We start from the raw sequence: 16,080 nt of genomic DNA, 5'->3' as shown, positions 1-16,080 counted from the left end.
TGGTCCCATCTGGGTATCTTTAAAACACCTCTTAATTGAGCTTGGAGCGACTTGGAAAAGCTCCTGCTTAAGATGGAAGGATGTGGCTCTGATCTTTGCTACCCTGGTGTAGTTCCTGAGGGAGCGGGCAGTTAAGAGGAAAAATAAAGGTTTTATTTCCTGCTCCCAGGAGGAAATCTCTTGAATTTTGCAGAAGATATTCTGCAAGAGCTGAATTTGAGCTCATTGGTGCCTACCGTGTGATGGGAGAATTTGAGTCTTATGGAGGAAAACAAGCCAAGAATGATTGCTTAGTCTAGCACGCATCTCCAAAAGAAAGATCTGCTGGCAGGATAGCATCCCTTCAGGGACACAACATCACAACATATCCACCCACCCTCCTTTGGACCTTCTCCAAGCCTGCAATGCAGGTGCTACGTTCAGTTCTCATCTAGCAGCTCTGCTGACTAAAAAGCTCTGTTGAAGGGGGCTGATTCAATTTGCAAACAAGCTCATACATCTGCTTCTAAAGCCAGGTGACCCTCGGAGTGGAGCCTCACTGCAGCACAGTGGCTCCAGACTGAATGCTAATTTTGGCAGGAAAGGAAATAATCACGATGGAGACATACCCACAGTACTCCTTCCCTATTGTCTGTGTCCTCGGCCACCTGCTCAAACAGAGCTGGGGCTTTACTATTCCTTTTTTTTTTGTTTTGTGTGTGTGTGTGTGCCTGTGTGAATGTTTCTTTCTTTTGTCTGGTTCTTCCTTCCATATCTCTTTTTTTCTACTGTCTAGTAAATTCAGAGCAGCAATAAAATGTTTCTCAGGGAGTAAAAAGACACTTGAGTCAGAGAAATCAAATTACATTTACAAAGGGAGAGGAGAGGAGAGGAGAGGAGAGGAGAGGAGAGGAGAGGAGAGGAGAGGAGAGGAGAGGAGAGGAGAGGAGAGGAGAGGAGAGGAGAGGAGAGGAGAGGAGAGGAGAGGAGAGGAGAGGAGAGGAGAGGAGAGGAGAGGAGAGGAGAGGAGAGGAGAGGAGAGGAGAGGAGAGGAGAGGAGAGGAGAGGAGAGGAGAGGAAACAAGGGAAAGAAGAAGTGGAAAGCAGAGGGGAAAACAGAAAGAGGAAAAGAAGGGAAACAAAAGAAGGGAGGAAGAGAGAAGAAGACAGATGATGTAGGAGAACAAAGAGATGAGTTTAGTCCAAAATAAGATTATCCCCATTGAGAAGACAGAAGCCCACCTGAGACATCACCTAACAAGGGACAGGAATGCTACAGGCAATGCTCATCAGAGAGGTCATAGACTGCTGTGGCATAGGTGTGACACTCTGTCCTGCCACGCTGCACAGCTCAGGAGTAGAGTGCTCTGGCAGCAAAACAAATGCAAAAATCAACACAGTGTTGTCACAGCACTCTGGCATCCCATTAGCAAATATATCCAGGAATTCAGTGAATCCAAATTCTCTGGTCCAAGGTACTAGCAGCCTCTTGAAGCGTGCAGGTAGTATGAGAACGGTCACTATTATGTCTCAAAATCAAGTTAAATTATTGAATAACACAAACTAGGAGGCTGAAAGAGACTCTCTAGGACTGCTCAATTTCTCAACCCCTTCATTTCTGTGAAAATTCAAATCTGGATGCTCACAGGCCACTAAACAGTAATGACAATCAGGGAGGAGAGGCAAAAAGGGACAAATACGACAACCTCACTGTGAACAGTGTTTTTTGCAACAGATCATGAAATGTGTGAACTGCCTGTAATCTTCAGCACGCTGCTTAATGCAGCAGAATATGTTGTGATGGATTTTAACAAACCCTGCCCGGCATGGAGTGGCAGAGCTGCAGTGAAGTGGCTAAAGCCTGTAATTAGCTCTTTGGCTAATAAATCATCTCATAATAGCAATGAGAATGACTCAAATGCACATCTAGGAGACATGAATCTGATGGAGAAACCTCTGGAGAAGCAGTGTTAGGAGACCACCATCACACATACTCACAGCTCCTGGCAGCAATGCCAGTGCTTGCCCCAAGGACTGATATTTCTGTAGTGACAGCACCACTGTGACTCACAGAGGGCTCTGGCGAGGCAATTTAGTGCTCTGCACTGCAGATAGGGAAATGGAGGTGTTAAAGGGATTAACCAGAGGTCATGGGGTGGATGGCTCAAACTTATCTTGGACCCATTGCTGGTGCCTGTTAAACTGTTTCTGTGGATTTTTATGGGCTATCACCAATTCTCTCATTTAATAACATTAATGATCAGTGTTGACTTTAACATTTGTCCCTTCAGAAACCATCTTGAATACAGACAAGGATGTGCCACCGTCAGGGTATGGGCAGTTTAACCATGAGTTAATGTATATTTGCTGTGGCTGAGGTGCTCCAGCACTACCAAATGCTGGGATCCAAAGATGTAGCACTACTGTTGGTTAACACAAGCCAAACTTAAGGAGCAAAAGAGGTAGTTTGCAATCTACCAACCAGTCTTCCCCTGACTTTAGCTGGAATTGGGTATATAGGAAAGTAGACAGGGCTTCAGCACAACGCCAGATCCCATGAGGACAGTGCTGTAGGCACTCACGGTCCTCTTTTGCCCTTCCAGACATGCCACAGGCAGCAGGGCTTGCTCACCGAAGTGTTCTGGCACTGCACGCTGGAGCTGTTGAACCTCAAGGCGGGCACCCGCTGCTCATTGCCCTGGATGTTCAAGATGCATTCGTAGCCTCGCTGGCCAGACTGTGGCTGGGGCAGGTTTTTGGCCTTCAGCGTGATCGGTTTGATCACCTCCACTGGCACCAGGATCTTCTCAGCCTGCAGCAGCTGTGGGCAGTCCTGGGGAGAAAGAACACCACGCAATAAGTCAACACATGATTTTCCCAAACCCGTGTGGAGTCCTTAATCTTCTCACTTTTACAAAGCTGTTGTGCCTCCCTCCATTTCAGCCTATTACAAAGGCTTCGTGGGGCTTTACTGAGAAGGCTCAGATAAGCAGGTGAGGAAGGACCTCCTTTTTTCACTGGAGACCCTTGACCTTCATGACCCAAGAATGCTACTTCTGGTGCTTCTTAATACCTGCTCCATTAATCCGGTAGTAGAAAAGCAGTTCTGTCCCCTCCAGGGACTTTGCCTGGTCAAGATGCCATGGCACAAGAAGTGAAGAATGCAAAATCACAGCATAACTCCCTGCCTCCACCAAAACCAATGTGCCATTGTGCAAAAGGCACAGCTTCAGCTAGCTCAAGCATGACACTGTAAACCAGAGTCTGGGCTATTTAAAAGATAATTTGATTTGGCTTAGAAAGGGACAGAATATTGATTATATATAAAATAATACCTATATTATTTTCCTAAGAAACAATTCTTACTTAATACGTGTGAAGATCTCCAGGAAAGATTTGCAATTGTTTCCAAAAAGGCTCAGTTCTTGGTGGATGTGGCTAACTTAGCTGGGCACCCAAATCTGTGATGGAGAAGGCCGTATTCAAAGTGAGATGAATTTGCACAGCTTTAGTTACAGCAGCAAAATATTGCTTCTTCATGGCACCATTGGACCACTGGAAGCTATCAACCCTCTGGGAAATTACTACAGTGTTTTTCTTGCTAATCCAAGACATTCTTATGTAAAATGGGATTCCTTAAACAATCGCCATCCCAAGAGCAACCCTAGTCAGGTTCAGTTAGTACAAGCAGAGAAAGGGAGAACTTCTACCTAAACAGATACATGCTTAACCTGTAGTTGTGACACTGGACAACAAGAGGATATAAATACTGATCCAGGGCTGAAGAATAAGACAAGGAATTTAAGGGCTTGAAAGTGGAATTTATGGCTTATGAGAGCCTAGGAGTTTGTTAGAGCAGATGGTAGAAACATCTTACTGAAGCACACAGCTTAGGAAGATAAAGAAATGGATTAGACGTGTAACATCTGCACTTAGACCAACCAGAAACAGAATTACAAGAGATATCAATCATCACACTGTGGGTGTGAGCTGATCCATGGCCAGGGGCAGGAAGAAAATCCAGCATCCACCCAGCACGCAGCCGTAATGAAATGTGGAAGCCTTCCTCAGTCCCTAAAGAGTGTCTGTCTTTGCTATTGGGGATTTAAGAGCTCTGGGACAACCTGATTTCTTATCTTTGCTTACTGGTGGATGCAAATGGTGTAAGTACTTGACAACTGCCAATGGATTTCAATTTGCCTTGTCCAGGCTAACATCAGAACATGGACAGCCCAGCATATAGTCATTGGAGCATGATGAAGATGAATCATCTTGGGTCTGGTTGCACAGTGATGAGTTCTAATGATGAGTTCTAGCACAGTGTTTCTCTGTTGTCTTGGAGTTCTGGTGTTGTGCAGCACTTCACTAACTTTGTGCTCCATCACACAAAAGATAGAAGGAGAAGGAGGCTTAGTTAGACACTCAGGAATCCCTGAGGAGCTACACTTTGTTCCAACACTCCCTGCTCTTGCTGTTGTCCTGTGCCATGATGAAATATTCCCAAGGAACTACTAATGCTGAGATACAATAGTTGAAGTTCCACAGAAGTGTTTCTCTTAACAGAAGGACAATGGTTGACAATGTAGAAAGTCCTTCTAGTCTTGGGTTCAATGCTCTTATCCTATCAAGGCATTTATATAGGTTAGCTGCAGGGTTAAGTAGTTATTCAGCTTTAGGAAGTTAGGCATAACCTAACCCTGTGTGATATAGCCCAATAACACCCCAGAGGGCAGGGAAAGACCACCTCAGTGGTCTGGGCTATGTTAAAGTAAGCGTGAGAGTGTCTAGTTGTGATCCCTCCACCTGACACCATATTTAAATACCTTTTGGGACCGTATGTCTTCCACACCTGCATATTTTCCTTTGCACAGACCTGCCTACCCACCGTGTTCCAGGGCCTACAAATTAGCTCCCTTTCTCTCCTTGGGCATAAGAACAGACCTTGGCACCACTTTCTTCATTATTTTCTTCCCCCAGCTAGAGTGGTTGAAAGAGAGATGCATTGGCAGAGTGAATCAGTGGGACAGGAGGATGGGAAAGCCCTATCTGCTGCTGAGCAGCCATGTCCCAAGAGTGGGCATTTTGCCTGATGTCTGTCAAACAGAAAAGCTTTTGAAGGGGACTGGAGGACGGGAGTTGAAGATAGTCAACTATGTTACCTGCAGGCCAATCCCAGCTCTGCAGGCTGGTCTTTCTTGTTTAGCTTTATCCTGTTCCCCCCACCACTGGTGCTGTAACCTTTCCGATAACACTTGTTTCAAGTTCATTAACAAGCAGTGATTGTGGCAGCCCCAAAACAGGATTCGTTTGCATATAAAAAGCTTTGCAGTGCTGTGAGGAAGTTCATTATAGATAATTGAAGAGGCAAGCGCCATAAAGAGGAAATCCTCCCAATGTGGCTTTATCTGATTGACCTAATGTTCTTTCTAATTGAAACGGGGGGAAAAAGGCAATTTCATTAGGTGATGTGCTGCATAAAAGCTAAGAACTTGGACTAGGCTCCGGGTTCAAATTCAAACACAGAGCTCATTTTGTATCCTGTGACAAGCCCTGCCCAGCCAGCTCTGGGTGCCTACTCAGGATTATAAATTTGAGGGTACAACATCAACCTGCTCGGAGATGACCCTGCAGCAGGAAGCAAGCAGAAGGATCCTTACCAATTTTGATCAATTTCTCTTTGTCCTTTCTCTGCAGTGTGCATCACCTAAGCTGGAAGAGCAGTTTTTTACATCATGGATGGGAAGTAAAAGCATCCATTATCAACTACTGTATAAAGGAAAGGCACAATTCCATCCCATTTGTCTTTGGGATATAATAAATTAAGCCTTCCCCTGTAAGGGGAGTTGGTTCAGATTCCAGAGAAGCTAAAATCCAGTTTAATCTGTAGCAGGGCATATGTGAAAGCTGACTCTTGTTGATTAATTTTATGTGTGTAGCTTCATTCTATTCCTTAAATGCTTCCAAATGAGTCAACCCTTAAAAAATAATATCCTCCACCCTTGCCAATTACTCATATCAGCAGTGATGCACTCCTCAAATCATCAAATTTTGCCAGTTATCAAGTCAGAGAGCTTTTGTAGTGAAAACACCACAAGAAATGAGCTGCACTCATTGGGTTGTTGCTAGTTTAATTTTCCTTATTTATAACTCCTCATAGAATGCCAGCAAATGTGTTTTGCTGTAGCAGAAGTAACGAAGTCTCAGTAATATGAGAGTCCCCTGTCTCCTTCTCTCTCATATACGTGTTACAGCCCTCATCACTGCTATACCTGAGTGAGTCCCCAGTGAAGTGCCATCATGAATCATAGAATCACAGAATGGCCTGGGTTGAAAAAAAAACACAATGATCATCTAGTTTCAACCCCCCTGCTGTGTGCAGGGTCGCCAACCACCAGACCAGGCTGCCCAGAGCCACATCCAGCCTGGCCTTGAATGCATCCAGAGATGCACTCAAGAAGAGTCTGCTGAAGAGAGGGATGAAATCTCTCAGAGTCTGTGTGGCCTTAGCCCTGAGCTAATTGCTTTCCTTCCTTTACAGTGCCCCATACATGTCTAGTTATGATTTCTTGGGAAACTCATCATGTTATTTCACAGTCAAAACTGGAGACAGATCAGAAATACTGAACTGTCATCTTTTCCAAGGTATGAAACATGCAGATCATATGATATTGCATGGGTTTGCTCCTAAAATTATTTAGTACAGTTTTAGTATTGCTGTTTATGACCAGTACCACGAGCCCAGATCTCACCAAAGCATTTTCCATTTTCTGAAGGAAAATGGGTTTGGTTTACTTTCTCACGTAAGGGAGAAGATTTTTACTGAGAGAGCGGTGAGATGCTGGAACAGGAGAGGTTGTGGATGCCCTGGAGGTGTTTAAGGCCAGGCTGGATGGGGCTCTGGGCAATCTAATTAAGCACTTGATGTAGGGTGGCAACCCTGCCTGCTGCATGCGGTTTGGAACTTGATGATCCTTGAGATCTCTTCCAACCCAAGGCATTTTATAATTCTATGAAACGCAGACATCCTACAGGGAAATGAGTAAATCATCCCTGAGGTTTTCACAATGACCCATCCATCTATTAGCAGCCTGTGCTCCTCACTCTCAGTTAATCTGTCTTCTCCTGTGCACTTCTTGCGTTCAAGAAACATTAGATGTTGTACTAAGAGACATGGTTTACTGGGGAAATATTGGTGGTAGGTGGATGGTTGGTCTGGATGATGGTGGAGGTCTTTTCCAACTTTGGTGATTCTATGATTGTATGATTCATCCAGAGCATCTACGTGAGGGAAGTTTTCATATTTTTGCTTCATATTGCTCCCTCGTGATAGCTGTGGCATTGAGAGGATCTCCACATTCTACAGAGGGAAACTAAAGTCCACCTTTTGCTGACTGCTCCATAGACATGTTTGCTGAGAAAGCCAACTCTTCAAAACTATTTTTCTTTTTCTTTTTTGGCCCAGAAGAGAATTCTCATTATCCAGATCCAGCTATCCAGCATCAACTCCTCCACTTTAAAACTCAATGCATTTAGCTCACTTTTCTTCCTGACATCAATTTCCAGTTCTTCATCCTCAGTGCCATTTTGTTGTTGCTGCTGTTTTGTTTCGTTAATAAAACTTTTCTTTATACATCCTTTGTTCATAACAGCCAACTCTGTGCTTATCTAAGCCATCTTGCCCAAAAGGAACATAAAATCACAGAATCAGTAAGGTTGGAAAGACCACCGAGATCATCAAGTCCAACCATCAACTCATCCCCTCCATGCCCACTAACCACGTCCCTCAATGCCTCAACTACCCTTTTCTTGAATGCCTTCAAGCACAGTGACTCCACCACCTTCCTGGGCAGCCTGTGTCAGTGCCTCACCACTCTTTCCGAAAAGATTTTTTTCCAAACATCCAACATTATCACATGATCTAAGTGACAACTGGGAACTGTTTCTTCCTCGCTCAAGACCTTTTGGATCCCACAAGAAATGATACTCAGATTGTTATTTACTCATGTATTATGTAAATAATAATTATTTTTTTAATCCATCTGTTCTACTAAGATGCAATGCACTACGGCTTTTTCACCCACCCACTCTGTACTGTAATCAATCTAGTAAGGTAAGATTTGAGAGACATGGATTGGTTCTTTATAAAAATATCTAGGCCACAGCATCTGGATGCCCCGTTTCTTAGATTAGATTAAAAATCATTTAAAAAAATCAAAACCAAACCAATGAACAACAACAATAAGGAAAGAGAAAGGAAAGGAATAAAAAGAAGTAGGAAAAAAAATGAAAAATCGTATACACAAAGACTTTTTGCCATTGATTTTGGAGGAATCAGATTTCTCCTGGATAAAAAGCAGGAAAACATCACGTTGCCGTATGAGAGGCAGCAGGGACTGCCTGCAATATGCTGCCTGAATTTCTCTCTTGCACCTTGATACAGTCGCTCTGGGTCAGAGCTGCCCAAGCAAAATCAGTCACTCCTTTAGCAGCTGCCCTGCACTGCTGCAGAGAGCACTGTATGACAACTTGGTTCCACCGATGAATCACTTTTAAACTCTCACACAACTTCCCAGACCCACGGTTATCTGGAGAACAAAGCAGCCACACGCTTGGCATTACGTGAGCAAAAGGGGTGAGTTATAGTCCATGTTGTGTTTACATTATTACACCACTAATTCCTAGCATCATAAAATTATATTTAAAATTTACACGAACAGTGCTGGGGAACGTTATTAGGTTATAAAGTGGAATCAGGTCAATGTTTTGCAGGCAGGACTCCAAGCTTCATAAATTTCTGGACATATTTCCCCTAAATTTACATCGGCACCAGCAGCAATCAAACCAGCTACAAAAAGCTTACCCGGTCAAAGAATTTTTTAATGCACCATATATTTTATCTTCACTTCTTAAGTTTACAGTGCTGTTAGTTTGATTGATGGTGTACTTATTTATTGGCACAGCAGAAGTAATAACACAGGGAGAAAACGCTCAGAACTTTAAAGGCAGCTGATGAGGAGAAAGCAAGGATTTATGGAAAGTCTAAACATCTGCAGAGACAACAAAGGGGTAATTGAGTCCTTGCATAGCTGTCACTTCTAGTGGTTACTTTCTAGTTAAGAGTCTTCCATGCACTCAGGATCAAAAAACCAGCTTTCTTTTGTCAGATACTGCAAGTGATTCTGGTGCTTGGGAAAAGGTGGCTGATTTGGAAGCTGGAGCTCAGTCCATAGGAGAGATGTGGTCCTGTTTAAGCTCTGCCCACTCTAGCAGCTACATACCTCAGTGGTGACTTGCATAGACATCACTGCTATACAAAGAAGTGCCATCAGATCAAATTCGCTCATCTGCCATTGCCTCTCAGATCCCTGGTTTCGGTGCTGTGAAAGCTAGTAAGCAATGACTGAAGTTGGCCACCAAAGAACAGATACAGAGTTAAATGAAGATAACCAACCTCCTTTCATGTGGCTCACTGCTGAATCCCATTGATTGGGAGCAAAGTGATGCCCCAAGGCCACGCAGGCTGTGTTGAGAAGTGGCCCAAGTCTTCTGAGAGCTGGATCCTGACCTAAGACAATTCTGCCTCTGAAGTCAGTCCACACATCTCTGCTGATCAGCATTAATGATTTCACCCTCCTTTAATACTTTATTAACAGAGTCCTTCTCAGCTGGTCCATTATTTCACCAGGATCAAGGTCAGGCTGCCATAATTAGCAAAACCCTGCATTAATCCTTTTTAAATAGAGACACAATGTTAGCTTTTCTTCAGTTTTTTGTCTTTTTCTGACACATATTCAGAAGGAAAAGTGATGATCAGGAGAGCAGGAGCCTTCTGGTCACTGGATGGAGAGTGTGGACTAGAGAAAATAAAAGTAGGTGATTGTGTCATTAGGTGCATCTGCTCAAAGGAAAGACGTGGAAGCAAACTCAGTTCTGGTGTTTCCTGAGTGACAAATGCTTGGTTTTGAAATCATTAGAAGTATGAGCACTGAGGAGGGTGATGCTTGTAAATAAAAACCCTAGCTAGGTAAGCCAGTCCTTTTAAGATGTCACACATGGTAAAACCGTATTGTGCAAAGCCACGGAAAGCATGGGGCAGAGAACAGCTGAGCACAATCAGCTTACAAAGCACTAATGTCTACCTTCTTTATTTATATTCTATGAAACTGCATCCTTCTATCTAGCATGACTTCTTCTGTCCTTCTGCAAGGACTTACGTCTGAGGTTCTAAAAATCTTTTATGCATAGTAAAGCATTGCATATTCATACTCTGCACCATCATACCAACGAGTCTCTAAAGTTTCAGCACTGCAACAGTACTTCTTATTGGTCATCTATATGACTACTGATGACATCAACATGTCATTTAACAAAACTAGGTTTTCCATACATTTCTGCCCAGAAATGATTTTTGCATAAAGGAACCAACCAATGCTCCTTCTGAAACAACAAGAAGTCACATGGCAGCACTCTCATAAGGGGATTTCTGCTGTCTAGTTAAAGTGTTGAGCACAAGCTATAGTGTTTTTTCATAAGAAAGAATGGAAACTCTCTTCTCTAACCTTCCCATATATTACAAAATTTGTAGGAACTTAATATCTTTGAGAGCTCCACTCTTTGGCCCAACTAGGCTGCAAGTGGACAACGAGCTCAGAAGTCAACAGAGGAGACTGAGTAACAGATGGGCTGGATGAACACACACAGACCATGCTGATATGATCCTGCTTCCTTTGAATACCAGATCAGAAGCCCAGAGAATCATAATACCCTGGCTTGCACAATTCAGGACAATGATATCATGGCTCTTATCACCCTCCTCCTCACTGAGATCTGTGACAGCATGAGATAACATCCAAGCCAAAGCAAATGGACAATGTGCAAAGACAAGCCAGGGGAAGAAGGTTCTGGTCTCAGGCTCTTGGAGATGTCCCAGTCAGGACAGAAGGCACAGTCCAGCATTACTTCTTATCTGTGGCTTCAACATCCTAACAATGTTTCTCCTTGGCCAGGTCCCAGAAGCTCACATTCCAAACCAGTGAATGCAGATGATACTGCAATGAAGAAAAGCAAAAAATTCCTTCTTGAGAGACAGGCCACCCATTACCCCATGCAAAGACTGAAGGGGAACTGTCTTTCCTCTCTGGTAACAATTTTTCCCTCCAATTTCAGTGTGTCACTACATCACCAGCAGTCCTAACAGATGACCAGGTAGCTAGTAATTCCTGTAGTCACTTGAGACTTTGCAATGGCATTGCACTGACTCAGGCTATCAAAACAACATAAGCTGTTACTGATGTTATTTCAAGGTGACAGATGAATATTACCCTGTTGCATTCTGAGATCACTCTGTCCTGTGGGATAAATAATCTTGCATTACAAAGACGAACTGCCCAGCTGGTATGAATAACATGTTGTACTGAGTATCACATGCTTCTCACATCTACATTCAAACAACTTCCCCTCACTTGCTCCAAGAAATTACACAAATGTATCTCATGGTTGGAGAGACTAAATCCTAAGACTCAAAGTGAAAAAATGCATGTGTTGGTGGAAGACGAACAGCTCACAGAGAGGACTTTATCCATCATTTATCAGTTTGTTGTGGTCTGGTTCCCAGTCTCGACAGAGACATGATAGAGTTGCCCTGTATCAGGACAGATTTTCTGCAAATCTACCTCCATAATTATCAGAAAATCTGCTAAAAGTGAATGCAGAGATTATCTTTTTCGTCTATCAGCTATAGGACGATGGAACAGAAAGTCTCAGAGGTGATAAAAGGTAGCCAGAAAAATAACAGATCAAACCATGTACAGTCCTTCCATCTTCTTCACCAGTTTAAGTCAGTGCAAGCGACGGCTTCTCACGAAAGCAAAGTATCCAATCTGCAAATGCTCAGAGACTTCTTATGAACAGCCCCCACTGAGACCACAGCTCCAGGTACTGTAGAAGCACATATTAACAGAAAGTGCTTAGCCAAATCATAAGAGGATTTGAGAGACACAGAGGCACAGAAATGTGAACGTGCCCAAGCCAACTCAGAGCTAGAAATGAAACTGTGATCTGCTGAAATGAAACCATGGCCCCAAATAATACCTGATGCTTCCTTTGAGCAGCATTCCCTTCTATTACCATGCTTGAACAGGCCTATATGAACAAGGGGAAAGATTTCTGCCTTGTCTGTAGTTTCTGCGTTTAATTTAATAGAAGGGCTTGGGTTGGAAATAACCTTAAAGATCACCTATTTCCAATGTCCCTGCCATAAGGGACACTGCAATTAGGTGATCCAGTTTGCCAGCAGTTTGTCTAAAGCCCCATTCAACCCGACGGTGAACTGCTCCAAGGATGTGGCATCCACAGCTTTTCTGGGCAACCTACCCCATAGTAATTTCTTCTTATAATTGTTTAAATGACTGCTTCTGAAGTGGAGGTATCCTCAACATGTCACATTTCTGCTTCTTGAGAAAAAGCTTAAACAATGAACAAGGGTTGAAATTCCAAACCAGCAGGAGTCCTGACCTACAACCCGATCCAAACCAACAACTACAGTCTCCTCCTGGATCCCCTTTGCCACTCCCTGGACAGGATGTCAGGAAGACCAGACTCCATCACACACACCTGGAAACCCTCCTGTGAGCTAAGCAGGTGATGAACACCAAGCCCTCATGCTGCTTAGAGGCAGGTTCCACCAAATGCATGCAGTGATATGCCAGATCTTAGCTGCATGGGGTGCAGATTCTTTCTGTTAGGATCTGCATGCTCCCTGCTGCCTGCCTAGAGCTGCTCCCAGTCCCCTCACCTCTCCTGCTGGTCCCCTTCCCGCTCACATCACTTGCATGCAGCAGGTTTCTGCAGTTTCCATAGAAACTACACCTCCCCTTAATGATAGACAGGTGCTGGAATAAGTGAGTGGATAATCAACAAGCGGGGAACGATTCGGTGCTCTGGTATTGACCTTCCTGCAGCTGTCATTAATGCCCCTGAGACATTAATTTGAGCAGGGGTGGGCTTCCTCTCCTCCCCAAACCGATGCCACCAGCAGCCACCTCTCTAGCCTAGTTAACAGAGGCTGGAAACGGGAGTAGGAGGGAAACAGAGCAGTTGCCACAGCAACGACTGAAGATGCACTGCCAGAAGGTTTGTCCATACAAGGGAGCAAAGAGTTCACCACGTTCATCGGGTGGCCCATGGGGTGCTCAACCCCACCTCTACGCAGCTACCCAGGCATTTCTGCAGGGATACATTCTGGGAGGAGCTGGGTACTTTCCTTTTGCTCCTCCCAAAGGAGGGCATATGCCCAGAGAAGCTGTGGATGCCTCATCCGTGGAGGCATTTAAGCCCAGGACGGATGGGGGCTCTGGGCAGCCTCCTCTCGTGGGTGGCAACCAGCCCACGGCAGGGGGTTTAGAACTAGATCATCTTTTAAAGTCCCTTCTAACCAAAGCCATTCTATAATTTGGGGTCCCTCAAGACCTGCCTGTTCTGTGACAAGGTGACTGCCTATAAAGCCTTCCCCTGAGCCAGACTGGGATACACCAGCATAATAGGTAGGGTGCTGCTGAGTTCCCTAAAACTCCATAACAAGGAAATATAGGTGTCTGCCAGCTCAGATCAATCTGTCATTATCTCTCTTTGCCTTCTTTTTTTCTCCTGTCTCCCTCTTTTCCCCCAAGAGGAACAAGCAGCAACAAGCCAGTGCATTTCTTTGCAGAGGCTGCCAGCACAGCTCTTCAGCAAGAGGCAGAGCGAGCACCAGGCAAAGCAGCACTCTGCTTTCCAGCAGCTGCTCACCAGCATGCAGCTCACACAGCTTTCTACCACTTTTGACAAATTAATATTTGAAGCAGTTGCTTCTTTTATGTGGGCTTTACTGTCATTAGCACGTACAACTCTACATAAAACACTTTGGTGTGAGATCTTTTCTTCTCTTTTCAGGCAGCAGATGAAAATCCTTTTAATAAAAACCTTGTTTGGGGGAGGAAGAAAAACACAGGCACACGCAAATCGGTTGAGCACAGAAAGATGAAAACCTCCTTCAAGGTAATTAAATGATTATGTATCTTTTAAACCCAGCAGATAACAGATTTGTTATCGAGGCTTGCTTTTCGCTTTTGCCTTTTTTTCCCTCTCTTTCCCCTAAACAAAGCTAAAATCCTTGCAAGGCCCGGAACAAGATAGTGTTCATTTTTCAGAAGATGGCATAAAGAAGACTTAATCTTTTATCCCATCAACTCAAGTAGGCTGTTCCATCTTACCTCCAGCCCAGACTTGTGCAGATGTTTGGGAAACACTGACATGAGAACTACACCACTTGACCAGGTGTAACAGACATCAGGAGTGATGAATTCCTACCACACTTCATATCCACTGGTTTACTACTCTGTGCCTCAGTTTACCTCCAATACTTGTTGGCTGCCTTTTCCATTTACAGAAAGAATGAATGAGCTCTTTGTGATTGTGCCAATAAGGAAAGGTTGCTTTCATCGGTCGTTAGGCTGCAATGCAATGCTTCACAGTGCAACGCTGGATCTGCAGCATGACTTTTGCAGTGGTCAACAACAAATGTCAAAAGGGGAAACAGAATGTGCAAGAAACAAATATGGACACTGATCCCCTCTGCAGACTGTGATTCTCTCCATCTTTACTACCTGCTTTGTTTAGGATAAAAAAAAACAACAACAAAACAAAGCCAACAACAAACAAATAAAAAAAAAAAATCACGTAAGCATTAAAACACCTTTTTTCATCCTTTACTCTCTTCCTGCCTCCAATAGCAATAATATCAGCTGCCTTTTATAAAGCAAGAACTCACTCGGTATATTTCAAGTGAGTGCACTTGGCTTTCAAAAACCTGCTGTAAAGGGAAATTATACGTCAAGGTGTAGTATTTCTGCCACAAATCATCCAGAGACATCATCAACCCCATTTGATTGAGTTCAGCACCATAATCATAAATACTCTTGCTTTACGACCATGCTGGAGTTCTTAACCAGGAGCAAACACAGGTTTTCCCTAGGCACCAAAAGCAGTTGATTCAGCTCCATTATGGGCAGAGCTGATTCACCAAGTACTGAACAAACGACAGGTATGAAATCCTGACTCCTTGCAGACAGTGTGGGATGTGCCTCTTTATCCTAATTTGTCACCTTTGGTTTGGTTTTGCAGGGTGATAGAAGGGTTTGGTTTTGCAGCTGCCTTGTCCTAGCCCAGGACTGGCTGATAACAAATGTCCTCAGTATGGTTCAAAAGCTCCTTTGGACAGTAGGTCACTAACTACACAAAGATAAACAGCATTTTCCTTTCTGATCAGCATGGATAATGGCCAGCATCCTTCTGTTCTCCACCAGGGTCAGTCTCAAATTCATCCTGTGTTCTGCACTAGTTGAGAACTCATACTTCAAGAAAAAGAAAAGAAATAAATAAAATAATCAAGAATTTTTTTTCTGTGCACATGAAGAAGACTTGAAAGAAATTAAGGCTGAACCCATAGAAATCCACAAGCTGGTGAGGTATGCTAAGGAAATGGTGGAGTCAGAAGTACAGAAGGGCACGAGGCTCCCTTCATTGTGCTTCATGCTGGTCCCAGGGAGATGGGTACCAGCCCAATCAGACCATTTGCAGCTCAGGCCATCTGGAGAGTGGGAAGCCTCAACCAACTCAGGAGTGAGATGCTGTACAGGCAAAGAGAGAAAGCAAAGTAGGTGTGTCAGCAAAGGGAAAGTAAAAACCATAGTGTCAGAGAGGGGAGTAGGCTTGGTATGCCAATAACGATGATTACAGAGGGAGAGATTTTCTGGCCCTGATCCATGTGACAAAGTAGCACTAATATTTATTTGCTTGGCAGAGAGATTCATGGGGACAAGCAGACCATATGATCCTGGAAGCCAGCCATGCTAATCTGCTCTGTAGTCTCAGGGAATGACTGCAAATGGGATGGTCCAACCATCCCACGCTTGTAGTAGTTTCCTATCAGTATGTCCTCAAGACTTCCACGTTTAAGAGGCACTCATACCCAGATGGTGCTGAACACACCCTTTTTGCATCCTTAGGGAGTCAAAGTACTTGCAGAGAAAAGGAGCATTGCAGATGGAGATGAAAAGCCATTAG

The 16,080-nt window shown here is 43.9% G+C and overlaps 1 protein-coding gene and 1 long non-coding RNA gene across 5 annotated transcripts in view; one reads left to right on the top strand and one right to left on the bottom strand.

Annotated features, from left to right (window-relative positions):
- The window catches only part of PLXNA4 (plexin A4), a 445,185-nt gene that overhangs the window by 88,871 nt on the left and 340,234 nt on the right, over nucleotides 1-16,080 (bottom strand). For all 4 annotated transcript variants that reach the window (XM_090134078.1, XM_090134077.1, XM_090134080.1 and 1 more), the window contains one exon: nucleotides 2,612-2,812. In XM_090134078.1, coding sequence (XP_089990204.1) covers nucleotides 2,612-2,812 — 201 coding nt within the window. The remainder of the gene's footprint in view (nucleotides 1-2,611; nucleotides 2,813-16,080) is intronic.
- LOC149919344 (uncharacterized) lies at nucleotides 12,434-14,679 on the top strand. Its single transcript, XR_016463470.1, has 3 exons — nucleotides 12,434-13,110; nucleotides 13,909-14,013; nucleotides 14,120-14,679. It is a non-coding gene; the product is annotated as an uncharacterized LOC149919344 (long non-coding RNA).

This window comes from Phasianus colchicus, chromosome 1 (genome assembly GCF_987193195.1).
Source record: "Phasianus colchicus chromosome 1, bPhaCol1.hap1.1, whole genome shotgun sequence".
In the NCBI taxonomy this organism is placed as follows: Eukaryota; Metazoa; Chordata; class Aves; order Galliformes; family Phasianidae; genus Phasianus; species Phasianus colchicus.
Note: the sequence above shows the minus strand (reverse complement) of the source record. Positions and strands in the feature narration are given on the sequence as shown.